The sequence below is a fragment of the Podarcis bocagei genome (assembly GCF_964188305.1).
Source record: "Podarcis bocagei genome assembly, chromosome: 14".
Taxonomy (NCBI): Eukaryota; Metazoa; Chordata; class Lepidosauria; order Squamata; family Lacertidae; genus Podarcis; species Podarcis bocagei.
In genome coordinates this window covers 18387767-18401717 of record NC_138139.1, presented here as the reverse complement: position 1 = coordinate 18401717, position 13951 = coordinate 18387767, and the positions used below count along the sequence as shown (strand labels likewise).

The 13951-nt window shown below is 43.9% G+C and overlaps 1 protein-coding gene across 4 annotated transcripts in view; it reads left to right on the top strand.

Moving 5' to 3' along the window:
* Nucleotides 1-13951, top strand: part of ARNT2 (aryl hydrocarbon receptor nuclear translocator 2) — a 152264-nt gene that overhangs the window by 73701 nt on the left and 64612 nt on the right. For 3 of the 4 annotated variants that reach the window (XM_081171128.1, XM_081171130.1, XM_081171131.1), the window contains exons 6-8: nucleotides 3945-4047; nucleotides 8226-8291; nucleotides 10963-11057. In XM_081171128.1, coding sequence (XP_081027254.1) covers nucleotides 3945-4047; nucleotides 8226-8291; nucleotides 10963-11057 — 264 coding nt within the window. The remainder of the gene's footprint in view (nucleotides 1-3944; nucleotides 4048-8225; nucleotides 8292-10962; nucleotides 11058-13951) is intronic. The other variant, XM_081171129.1, reaches the window with a different exon arrangement.

The following is a 13951-nucleotide window of genomic DNA, read 5'->3' as shown; positions in this document are numbered from 1 at the left end:
AGGGGGCCTCCTGCTGCCGCTGCGCCACCACCGCACAATTTCTGTTCTCATCCTGAAGCAAAGTTCTTAACCCGAGGTATTATTTCTGGGTTAGCGGAGTCTGTAACCTGAAGCACCTGTAACCTGAGGTACCACTGTATGTGAATTGGCTAGCAGGTCGTGGAATGACCTGTCTCTCCCAGAGAGCCACTGACATTCCAGATAGACAGTACTGAGCAAAAGGTCTGAACGGCTTGTAAAGGCAAGATTACTCTGTACTTTTGAAGTGGACCAGAGTAAGAATGACTTCACCCGTAGAGGAGTCTTTATTTTTACACTGTAGCATAGCTGCTAGGAGGGACGCGGGTGGCGCTGTGGTCTAAACCACCGAGCCTCTTGGGTTTGCCAATTGGAAGGTTGGTGGTTCGAATCCCCACAACAGGGTGAGTTCCCATTGTTCTGTCCCAGCTCCTGCCAACCTAGCAGTTTGAAAACATGCCGGTACAAGTAGATAAATAGGTTCCGCTGTGGCGGGAAGGTAAACAGTGTGGTGTAGTGGTTAAGAGCGGTAGTCTCGTAATCTGGAAAACCAGGTTCGAGTCTCCGCTCCTCCACATGCAGCTGCTGGGTGACCTTGGGCCAGTCACACTTCTGTGAAGTCTCTCAGCCCCACTCACCTCACAGAGTGTTTGTTGTGGGGGAGGAAGGGAAAGGAGAATGTTAGCCGCTTTGAGACTCCTTAAAGGGAGTGAAAGGCGGGATATCAAATCCAAACTCTTCTTCTTCTTCTTCTTCTAAACAGTGTTTCCGTGCATTCTGGTTTCTGTCATGGTGTCCCGTTGCACCAGAAGCGATTTAGTCTTGCTGACTAGTTGACCCGGAAAGCTGTCTAGGGACAAACGCCGGCTCCCTCGGCCTGAAGGCGACATGAGTGCTGCCCCCCATAGTCACATTTGACTGGACTTAACCGTCCAGGAGTCCTTTACCTTTACCTATAGGAGGCCCTTCTTGAGAAACACTGTAAAGGCAACCTTCAGCAACCTGCCCTGTAGATGTTTTGGACTATGATTCCCATCACCCCCAGCCATCATAGCCATGCTGGCTGATGCTTGCGGGAGTTGTAGTCCCAAACTTCTGGATGGACATCAGGTTGGCGAAGCAGGTGCGTATGAATCTGTCAGTTTCCATCTCTCTGTTTCTATTTTTCCAACCTTAAGTTCAGTACAGTCATACCTTGGGTTAAATATGCTTCAGATTGGACATTTTCAGGTTACGCTCTGCTGCGACCCGGAAGTAACGGAACACGTTACTTCCGGGTTTCGCCGCATGCGCAGACGCTGAAAATGACGTCACGCGCATGCGCAGAAGCAGCGAATTGTGACGCACAGATGTGGGTTGCGTTCTACTCAGGATGTGAACGGGGCTCCGGAACTGATCCCGTTCGCATCCAGAGGTACCACTGTTCTCTACATTTCCACATCAGTTTGCAATTTAAAAAGAACAAGCACTCATGAAAATTCATCAACATTTTAGTGCAACATTCTCCTGGTGTACACATTTTTGTATTCAATTTTGCATAATATGCACATTTTTACAAGCAAATTTGCCGAATTAATGCATTTTTTGTATGTTATTTTTCACTAATAGCGTATTTTTATGCATGCTTTCCACTAACATGCTGCATTTTTGTCCACGTTAATTGGTTTTTAGAACAGCACCACAACTTTCAGAGAGGTGCAAAATTCACATGTTAGCTGTGCTTTGGTTCGTGAATTATTTTAGGAACTGTGATTTCGACAGTTTCATATTAATAGGAGAATCTCCACCCACCCCCCAGCTTTAAAGCAGTTCCTACCCCTGAGCAAACTCCACACTTTAAGTAACGGTATCAAATCAGATGAATCTGTATTTACATTTTGCAGTGTTTCCTTACTGATATTTCCTTGATGCATTATGACCAGATTTTAATGCATATTTTGCACCAATGCTGCTCATGTGAGGTCTTAGGATTTGCATCCGTTTCAAGTAGCACTTCAGATGTAGAAGCCCACAAGAAAGATGCATGCTTTGTGGTCATTTGACAGAATCGTAATCAGAACACAGTTTACTGCCTCCCTGCGCTCAGCCTCTCATGTGGAACACAGCTGTGCTGTTATTTGTTCTTGATTTGCAGTTCACTATGCACCAGTGAAAAGGACTTGGAGATTAAAAATGGGAGATGAGAAAACAGATGGAACTGAGTGGGGAGGGGAATTAGTAGGGGGAGGAGAGAGCACTGTGGTACAACATGTGATTCAGTAGTTGGGGAGAAGCTCATACTTTCTGAGATTATAATAATAATAATAATTTATTATTTATACCCCGCCCATCTGGCTGGGTTTCCCAACTCTGGGCGGCTTCCAACAAAACACTAAAATACAATAGCCTATTAAACATTAAAAACTTCCCTAAACAGGGCTGCCTTTAGATGTCTTCTAAAAGTTTGGTAGTTTTTTTCTCTTTGACATTTGGTGGGAGGGCGTTCCACAGGGCGGGCGCCACCACCGAGAAGGCCCTCTGCCTGGTTCCCTGTAACTTGGCTTCTCATGGCGAGGGAACCGCCAGAAGGCCCTTGGCGCTGGACCTCAGTGTCCCAGCAGAACTCGCCCACTTGACTGATGCGGTTTCCTGCATCCTTCTGTATGCCGTGGGAGTGAGGCCCATATCATGGCAGGTTGAGGGAGGCTGAAATCTAAAATGATTAGGATGTTAATCCATGACTGGCTGAGTGTGTTGTCCAAGAGTTGATGGTCAAGGAGAAGAGACAGTTGACCTTTTCTTGAGGAACGTTTTCCTGAACTATGGTTTGACCCTATATTTTGGGGTTTCTTTTGGATCTTAACTTCTGGCTTGTCCTCTGGTTCTAATTTGCTTTTAGTGACTGCTTGCATGGGCTCCTTGGCTCACACCAAAAAGCTGCCCACAGTCCAGTCCTGACATCCTGCTTGCATAATGAGGAAGTTGATGAAGCCATCTTCCCAGATGTCTCTATGCAGGAGACAATGAAATGTTGAGAAATAAGATGTTATCCAAAGCAGGACATTGCGCCGTTGAGTGTATTCCCCATTTGAACCTAGCAGTCTCCTTTGGGGATATGAATGATAGCTGTAAAATTGTGAGGTTGGGATGGGGGGAGTCAGAGTGGATCCTGCACTCAGCTAAACATGTATCAGTTGTTTAACCTTCATACCTCAGGGATTCCTGAGGAATTTGATTTGAATGACTCTTGCCTTCATCAGCTGCAGGGAGAGAACTGGCCCTTTGCGTCTCTGGATGAAGAAATGTAACAACCGAAAAGCGGATTGTTTGAGATCACTGTCATCTTTTCCCTTGTCATAAATAGTCTTCTGAGTCACACCTCTAAACTAGGTTGCATGGGTATACTTCAGGGCAAGATCTGGCTAGTGCATCAACCTTTTGAGGCATCTTCTAAATGCATTCCAAAGTGAAGATGTAATTGTCAAAAATATGACTGCGGGTAGCATGCTTCATTAAGGTGTCCCATGCCAGAATATCACATGGATGCAATTACGACTTTCATAACTGTCTAGCATTGGGAGCCGAAAGGGAGGGGTTTTTCCTAAGTTTTCCAGTATGTGACTTGATCGTAAAATTAAAAAAATGTTATATTGCTTTATTTGAAATACTTTTTTTATTATTAAGGTTTGAATAATGGTCTTGTTGAAGTCATGTTTGTTGGTTAATTACAGTTCTACAAAATGCACACTTTTTTATTTTAGTCCTTTATCTGCTGCTAGTATGTATGGGAGATATATGCCCCCAGAATCTTTCACTACACACATAGGCTCCATGGCAGATTAGCAGGTACAGAAAAGGGGATTATGGGTGAGTGAGTGAAAATGGTAGACTTGTGACTCATTTTTCTCCTTGTTTTCTCCTTCTCCCTTCCTCTTCTATCTTCTTAGGCAGGATTTTGGATTTGAAGACTGGGACAGTGAAGAAAGAGGGCCAGCAGTCTTCAATGAGAATGTGCATGGGATCGAGGCGGTCGTTCATATGCAGAATGAGGTATACACTTCTGTTCAAACATGCAGTGCTTCATTGCTTTTCGCGTGCCTCCAGAAGCAGCAATATGGTGGAATAGCCTCCAGTGGAGATTAGCTGCAAAATATTTGGGTTTTTGTTGTTGTTTAGTCGTTTAGTCGTGTCCGACTATTCGTGACCACATGGACCAGAGCACGCCAGGCACTCCTGTCTTCCACTGCCTCCCGCAGTTTGGTCAAACTCATGCTGGTAGCTTCGAGAACACTGTCCAACCATCTCTTCCTCTGCCGTCCCCTTCTCCTTGTGCCCTCCATCTTTCCCAACATCAGGGTCTTTTCCAAGGAGTCTTCTCTTCTCATGAGGTGGCCAAAGTATTGGAGCCTCAGCTTCACGATCTGTCCTTCCAGTGAGCACTCAGGGCTGATTTCCTTCAGAATGGAGAGGTTTGTTCTTCTTGCAGTCCATGGGACTCTCAAGAGTCTCCTCCATCACCATAATTCAAAAGCATCAATTCTTTGGCGATCAGCCTTCTTTATGGTCCAGCTCTCACTTCCATACATCACTACTGGGAAAACCACAGCTTTAAACTATACGGACCTTTGTTGGCAAGACTTGATGAAAATACTTCAAGGATTTGGTGGAGTTCAATTGAGTGGCGTTGCCAATTTGCAGTGGTAAAATTTAGATTTGTTGTTCTGACCGCTTTTGCCTCTTGCTAGGCCCACCGGTTGTGTGTGGTACCCAGGAGGGTTGAAAAGGGTTCCCCACCTCTGTTTTTAAACAGAGATCCCTGGGACTGAACTTAGATGCATGCAAAACAAATACCCCAATTTCCCTCCTGTGGGATTCCCATAAACACGTGGATGTCCATTGTAGAAAGCAAGGGGAGAGGCATTTCCCTAGACCAGCAAGGATTCCTATGAATTGTTCCTCTAAAAAAACAAATAAACTTCTAATAGGGTTTCATTGGACAGCAAATAAAGTCCACAGACTTTCCTGCAGACCCTTGGAACCGAAAAGCATCCAGATACATTGATGGGTATCTTCCCTTGAATTCAGCCTGTGCAGTAAAATATGGGGAACATGAATGCTTGGCAAAGTTAGGGGTCTATGACCCCATGATAGACCTGCAGATCTGCAAATGTTCTCCCTGTTGCGTGGTCACCTGGAAGGGTTCTATTTTATCTCCATGCTTGGCATGTAAAAGGTCAAAGGATCAGCTCCCAGCATCTCCAAGCTGCAAACTGGACTAGTGAGAGGGCGTGGCAAGGTCAGGAAAATTCAGGGACATTGGAGGAAACTCTGGCTTGGCTCCACTGCTGCACTATCACTGCCCTGACCTTGTCTCTACCTTGCAGCAGCAACCCCTCACCACTACCTGCTCCTTCCTTGCAGAGCCGCTACCAGACAGTACAGCCAGTGCTGAGTTAGATGGACAAGTGGCCTGGCTCAGTATCACAAGTCAAGTTTCCGTTCAAATATGAGTCTCCATATTGGTGGTTCAGCAGGCAATGAAAAAGAGGTTTGATCGTTGCTTTCAATGTGCAACGAACACATCATTTTACGAAGGTGGATTTTTGCCAAGCCATGAGTAGCATGTGCTGTTCAGTGAACTCTCTGGTGCCTGCTTTCATTACCACGTCAATAAATCTGAATTTTGCATTTTTCTGCCATTAATAAAAGAACCAACAGCTCATATCCTTTCTACAGTCGTGTTTACCAGAACTTAATTTCCCCCTGTACTTCTCCAGGAGGAAAAAAAATGATTCAAATCAACCACCGGAATGTGAGCCTTTGTGTCACCCTAATGTGTGACTATTGAAACCAGCACTTTAGGGCCAAAACATTCCACAACGGAATGGAAATGGGGACTGTGTTTGTCTTTCACAACAAACCAATGTTATTATTTAAAAGCATGCTGAAAGGCAAGAGGAATTAATCACCAACTAATTTTAGCAGATGAGCAAATCTGGAGAACATCTTCATTTTGCAATTTTCAAACATTTTAGGTGACTGCCTGTTAAATGTTTTATTGTCTCGGTCAAATTGCATTTGCAGTAATTAAACATCCCATGGGTCTGTGGGTTATGATTTAGCCATTCTTTGGCTTCAGAATATATTTGGGATTATTCTTTTACTCATTCTATCTCATACATTGTTTTTTCAGTTTGAGGTGCTGAACATCATCATCACAATCATCATAATCATTTAGTATTTCTTAGATTTCTATACCACCCTTTATCTAACGATCTCAGGGTGGTGTACAACATTAAGAACATAATTTAGGGAGTGTAATAATATAAAACATACAGAGCAAAATACTAGGCAGCATAATGAAATAATAATAACAACAACAGTCTCTCCCCTCCCCTCCAGGCTATAGATTATTTAATGGCCAAAGGCTTGAGTAAGGAGGAATGTTTTCACCTGGTGCCTAAAGACATGTAATGATCTTCTTGTGTTGTCACCCTCCAAACGTCTGGGGGAATGGGGACATAGAGAAGGGCCTTGGATGACAAGTGCAGGATCTGGGTTAGTTTGTATGGGGAGAGGTGGTTCTTCCTGCTGGCAGCCATTTTGTATCTTTCCAGAATCATAAAATTGTAGAGTTGGAAGGGACCCTGAGGGTCATCTAGTCCAACCCCCTGCAATGTAGGAATCTCAGCTAGATCATGCACGACAGAGGACCATCCAACCTCTCCTTTTAAAACCTCCAAGGAAGGAGAGTCTGCCACCTCATGGGAGTCTGTTCCATTACCAAACAGCACTTACTGTCAGAAAGTTCTTCCTGGTGTTTAGGAAGATGTTTAGGACAGTACAAAGGGGAAAGAAGAGGTGACAAATATTCAGAGGAAGTTCTGTAAAGTCACCTTATTCTTTTGCGGGGCTGAGGTGGGGAGAAGGCAAAGAAAGGAAGAAAGATCTCGGAAATTTCCTCAGAAATAAATGTCTTCAGATAAATTCCAGCTCAGCTCTAGTTGAAAATCCTTGTGGTGTGCACTCTCCAAGTACTGGAAATGAACTTCTATGAGTTGTTATATTTACTGGTCAGTCTTGCCAAACAGTCAGCCACCTGGAGATAAAATCGATCCCTTCCAGGTGACCATCGAGAGGGAGAATGTTTGCAGATCAGAAGAGTCTTTTGTTTTCATTCAACTCACCACAAAAATAACTAACGCAGGCATAGGGCTTGTAAAAATAATGATTATGGGCTAGTAAAAAAGAATCGTGGGCTAGGAGCTCCTTTACCAAACTGCTGTTGATTGTGCAATTTTTATTTCACCCTTTTTCTTTTATGAGTTACAGTTTTCTGGTGTGTGTTTCCCTACCCCTCCCTAATTTGAACAATTGGAACATCCAGGGCAGCCTGGTATCTCCAGAAACCGTTCTGAACTAAACATACTGGTTGGGCCTGATAGAGATCCCCATGTGCGCTATACATTCAAAGCACTATTATATTGATTTAAAAAGTCATGGCTCACCCACAAAGAATCCTGGGAACTATAGCTTCCTAACTATAGGTTGCTAATAGCCTCGCAGAGCTACAATTCCCAGAGCTCCTTGGGAAGAGGGATTGATTGTTAAAGCACTCTGGGAACTGTAGCTCCGTGAGCGCAAAGGGGGTCTCCTACCAACTCCCAGTACTTTTAACACACTACAGATCCCAGGATGCTTTGGTGAAGCCATTGCTATTTAAAGGGGCACAATACTGCTTTAAATGTATAGTGCAGTGGGCCTGAAGCTATAGTCCAGAACACCTGGAAGGCAGCGGGGAACAGGTCAAGGGACAGACAGTTTCAAGGAAAATAGGCTACAGTTCTCAATCCGATTAGGTTTGCTAAAAATCGTCTACCCCAAAAGATTCCTGACAGCATATGCCATATAGGCCTGAATATAAGCCTCACTTTCCCCCCAAATTCCGACTGTGAAAAGTTAAAGTGCAGCTTAGATTTGCGACCTTACAAAAATTGGCTTTTACGATATCGCTGCTGAAACAGACATACGGTAAAATGGAACAGGTGTGAGTGCCTGCAGAATTTTAAGGGGGCGGCTTATATTCGGGTATTGTCTCTCTCCCCCCCCCCCTCATGAATTTTAAAGGTGTGGCTTATATTCGGGTGCGGCTTACGGTATTGTCTCTCCCCTTCCCTCTGCAATCAAGTGTTTTTACTCAACTCGTTGATGTGCTGGTTTGCTTGCAGGTGTGGAAATGCCCCACTGGATCACTTGCCTCTAAACAGAATAACCACCATGCGAAAAAGATACAGGTAGGTGTCTTTCCTTTGCTGGTTCGACATCCGGTTGGCCGTTTCGTTGGGTCTCCTCTTGGGACCCTGGAAAGTCGTTGCTTTTCAGAGTAGACATTTGGGTAGCTCCAGACTTAGCCACACTTAGAGTAGTCCTCTTGGAATCAGTGGGACTTCGTGTTCAAGTTAAGTCACATTGAATTTAGTGGGCCCCCTTCTCTTAAGGTTGACTCAGAATATGTTCACGTTTGCAGCTTAAGACACAGTGAGGTCATTCCCACCCCCTCATTTGAAGCAGGGTGGATTTGATTTAAATCGTGATTTAAATCACTAGTCAGTAAGACTTGATTTAAATCATTTTTTTTAAACAGAGAGGCTCATTCTTGCTGGTATAATCTTAATATTTACAACCAGATGAAGGTTTCGTTTTTGGAATAATAAGTTTTCAGAGTAGTTTTTACAGTTACATCGAAAATTACTGATTTGGTTATACTCTTAGAACTACATTGACAGATAATCATGAAATTATTGTGAGGTTTAATAAGTTAACTGTTGATATGTGGACAACTTTTCTGCTGTACTTTATTGGAAGGAGAAAAATAATCATTCCCTTAATAACAATTTGAACAATTTATTGAACTAAAACAATAACATTGTAGCATACGTATCCATGTTTGCTAACTGATGTGGTTAAACAATTTAAAAACACCAACAAACTAACCTTAGGCTGAGTTTTAGCACACATGAAAAACTTAAAACAAATCCTTATTTCCTGATGAGTAGCCTTTGGACTATAATGTAACTTAAATAGAAAACTCTCTTTAGAAAGATTTTTCCTCCAAACCATTTTATTTTAAAAATCTAATTTAAATTTTTAAAAAATCTGGTTATTTTTTTAAAAAAAACCCATTGATTTTTATCCACCCTGATTTGAAGCCGCACATTCATGGTGGTGTTCAGATCAGAGGTGGGGCAGGGATGCCTTCCCCTGGTGCTCATTACTGCTTTGGTTCTTCTATCCAGATGTTTTAATGTTGAATTTTAATCTTGTTTTTAAGTTGTATTCATTCAACTTGTTTTTATTATTGGTTGTTAGCCACCCTGAGCCTGGCCTTGGCTGAGGAGGGCTGGGTATAAATTATTATGATGATGATGATGATGATGATGATTATGATTATGATTATGATTATGATTATGATTATCCCTGCAACCCATGTGGAACTCCTAGTCATCAAACAGCCACCTGCACTTCTGCACTCTTCTGCGCATGTGTCTCATGTGTGCACATTGCCACTTAATCCACATCCAGTTTTCTATTTAGACTGAAGCTGGTTTGAAGGGCGGGCAGAACCCCACATCAAACAGCAGTATTTCTCAAAGAACTTAAGAGCTGATTTGGATTGGGACTAACGTCGTATGAACATGGCTTCTAAAAATAGCAATGGGAGCACACTGAATGTGGAGTAATGTGAACATTTGGATCCACCCCAATATTAGGCTACATAGTGATGTGATTCACAATAAGGAAGGCAAGCTCATATGGGCCGTTACCGCTGGCCAGTGATCATATTTGCGCGGCGAGGAAAAGAGTGTTAATTGCTTGATATGAGGAAGCTAAAGAATTCAGTAACTTTGCCAACGTGCTGATTTAATTTTAGCAGTGCAATTGAGCTAACAATTGGCAAAAGAGTGGAATTACAATGAGCAAAGAACTGATCTCATGCTCTCACTCTGCGTTCCAGTGAGGACTATGATTCTTTCTGGTGTGGGGTGTGCCTGTTCCTTTAATTTACACAGCTCTGCCTGCACTTTTAATTAGTACATTTATGTACATTTAATTAGAAATTTTTTTTTTAATGCCAGTGTGTTACATCCCTATTTAGGTAGATAAGACTTAATCTTATAGACTATCCAGATGTTCATCTTTTGAGTGAAATCAGTGAATGAACTGGGAGGAAGGGCGATGAACGCCCTTTCTCCGTCCTATGCCACCGTCTGCTCTGGGGAGTCTGTTCTAATTGTATACTGGTTATTAAACTAGTGGCTCAGTTCAACCATCATGTTAAACCATGGTTAAGGAAGCTTTAAGGTTTGGCATTACGCCTGATATAGAAATAAAATTAATAATTAATAATTAATAATAATAATAATAATAATAATAATTCCACAGTTTGCAGTTGGCCAACAAATTCAAATTGAAAATGGTGGCTTGAAATAAGTTTGCAAACCATGGTTTGGATTGATTCCTGAATTAACAAACTATAGTTAAGGCTGTTGCTCCACTTCCAGATGTCACTGCAAGTGCTGATTAGAGAGAGAACGGAAGCAGACAAGCAGTTGTAGGCCATGTTCAGGGTACTCAATTATGGTTAGCACAAACTATGGTTCAGTGTGAATTGTGCTAGTGCTGCTGCAAAGGTCCTTAAATGAGAACTTAGGGCTCAAAATTGAGAGGGGCATAATTCAGCCTCCCAACTGAGGCAATGTTGAGGAGCGTGAAAAATTATTTGGATGTTCGTAATGATGGGGGCAAACACGGAAGGGATAACATAATTTGAAGATGGATATAGTTTGGCCTTACTGTGGCAATAGCAACAGTCCTCTTGGGTTTGTTTGGGGTTTTTTTTAATGTTTCCTTTGAGCTCTGTCAATCACAAACTTAATGATACAAGTGTGGTTTATTTCCATTTAGGAATGGCCTTGGCCCAGTGAAAGAAGGAGAGGCCCAATATGCCGTGGTCCATTGTACTGGTTACATCAAAGCCTGGCCTCCGGCAGGTAAAATAGGCAAGGCACATATTTAATTCTTTCTCTATGAATGTTTTTGGTTTGGGGAGTGTCTCCTTATGTTCTGCTGAAATGGATGGGAGCACATCCATGCCCAGACAGCCTTATCCCTCTGACCACTCATCATTGTCCTACTACCACTCCCTGGGCTCTGAACCTTCTTCCCCCGGGGGTTGCCCAGCCGGTTCCTCCCACCATTCCTTCGTACCCAGCCAGTCCATAACATCCCCCTTTGGCTTCCATCAAGGACCCCTGCTAATCACAATAATGAGGCGCTGTTATGTTTGATGGGGGGGTTGACTTTTGTGGGTAGTGTTGCTTTTTTTGGGTCCATGTTATATTTGTTTTGGATTTCCATAGGTGTTTTGGGGAGAGGGTTCTAAGCATCACCTTCTGTGAAATGGCAATGTCTTGGTGCTCACAACGGTTTATTAGATTTCCAGATGTTCCCCTCGGCCCCCAAAAGGGTTGGGAATGCCCTGAGTCTTCTCAAGAAGTTTGAGGGCTTCCATAGCCAAATGTCCCTGATTTATTTCTGCCAGTTGAATCTAGGCAGGTGTTACAGCCCAACTCAAGAGCGTAACCCACCCAATGCTGCTTATTCCCATATATACACTCTGCCAGCTTGTTTTGGTTTCCAGTGTGGGGGAAGCTTACCTGGGGCTCCAGGCAAGCAATAGCAGCGCAGCATCTCCTTGTGGGATGAAAGTAGCCTCCTCCATGCTGCTTCCAAAACCATAGATCCTTGCAATGTCTTGACATTGCAACATCTCCTTCCTCTCGGGACTGGTGGGGGGTGAACTTCAGCTCCCATCTTCACTGCCCGAAAGTGCCAATGGCAAGGGGTTGCACTTTGGAAGCTGGGATCTGAGCTGTCACACACGCATGCGCACACACACACACATCCTTTGAACAGGGATGTGTTGGCAGGCAAGTGCATGGGGAAAGAATTGGGCCTGGAGGTGGCATGGGAAATCAGTTTGGACAGTGAAACGTGACCAGAGTGGAGAAGGAATTGAGCTGATGGGTGGGGACCCTCGAATGGTCCAATCAAACATGGAACACCCCTCTTCCCCAAGGGTTTTTGATGTTTGATTGGGCCCCCACGAAGGACTCTGATTCATTTTCAGGGCAAGCAGTCTGCAGCTCACCCATCCTTATGGGCAGGTCAGCTCTCGTCATCCAAGCTTTCGGATGGGCTCAGTAGGGTTTTTCTTTGGAAGAATCTGGCATTCCAACTGGATATTGTAATGCATGCAAAGGAAAGAGGCAGTCCAGCTGCACAGGCATGCCTTGGCCCTCTGTCCGCAGCCAGCAGCCACCTCTGATGCTGAACTGGTGTGGAAATGCAGAAGTTTGGGATCTAGCTATGGTCGCAGTTCACACCGTGCAAAACCCTGTAACAGTCATGGGTTCACTGCCCCCAAAGAATCCTGGGAACTGTAGTTAAAGGCGCTTCCACACACTGAGCTGCAGTTCCCAGTACCTGTAATAAACTACAGTTCCCATGATTCTGTCGTATAGGAGTGTTTTAAACGTATGGTGCAGGTGTGGCTTAAGTTATAGTAGTTCAGGGGTAGCCATCAGGTTGCTGTCATAGATGCTTGGGGCTGTACTTCCCAGAATGCCAGGTATGCTGGTTGGGACTTGTAGTCCACAACCTCTGGAGGGGTACCCCATTGACCACTCCTTAATGAGACCATTCTGGAGGGAGAGGAATTAGATAAACACAAGGCTGCTGTTTCTTCAGCTTCTCGCTTGTTGAGTTTGACCTTGTTTCTTCAACACACAACAGCCATTTATCTCTGATGTCAAACCAGTTTTGGAACTGAGTGGAGCTTGGCAGCTTGTGATAACAGCATTTGGGGGGGGGGGGGAGTGCTGATGATGAAGAGCATTGCATTTTGGCCAGAACAGGCCTAAATGAACTGGGTGACTTCTGTGTATCCTTGTAGACAGCTCAAAAGCACCCAGTTTGAAGTCAGTGAGAGTTTTGCCTTGCAATTTGCTTCAGAACTGATGCTTTTGAGCATCAAACCCCCCTAGGACGTCCTGTTCCCTCTCAGTCTGACTCAGTAAAAGACAGTGCCCTGTGTTCTGGCCGAAACACACTAGGGAAGGTGCTGTAGCTCAGTGGTTAGAGCACCAGCCTTGCATGTAGAAGGTCCCAGGTTCAATCCCTGGCATTTCCAGGTAGGGCTAGGAATCTCCTCTCTCTGAAACGTTGGAGAGCCCCTGCCAATCAGGGTAGACACCACTGAGCTAGATGGGCCAATGGCATGACTCGGTATAAGGCAGTTTCCGATGTTCTGGCTGAACCACACTGGGTATCAATAGAAATGCAGTACAGTGGTACCTCGGGTTACACACGCTTCAGGTTACATACGCTTCAGGTTACAGACTCCGCTAACCTAGAAATATTACCTCAGGTTAAGAACTTTGCTTCAGGATGAGAACAGAAATCGTGCTTCGGTGGCGCAGCAGCAGCAGCAGGAGGCCCCATTAGCTAAAGTGGTGCTTCAGGTTAAGAACAGTTTCAGGTTAAGAACAGACCTCCGGAGTGAATTAAGTACGTAACCCTAGGTACCACTGTACGCTTCAGCATCTTGAAATGAGTTATGCTTTTTTCTATTTCCCATCAGATGCTTCGCTTTTCTGTGTCTGTGTATGGACATTTTAGAATAATAGAATAATATAATTTGTAGAGTTGGAAAGGGACCATGAGGGTCATCCAACCGCTTGCAATTCAGGAATATTTTGCCTAACGTGGGAGCTCTAACCCATGACTTGGAGATTAAGAGTCTCATAACCTGTTGTTGTTGTTGTTAAAAATTATGTACCTTCCTTTGAATAAGGGTCACAAGGCGGTTTACAATATAAAAACACAAAAATAC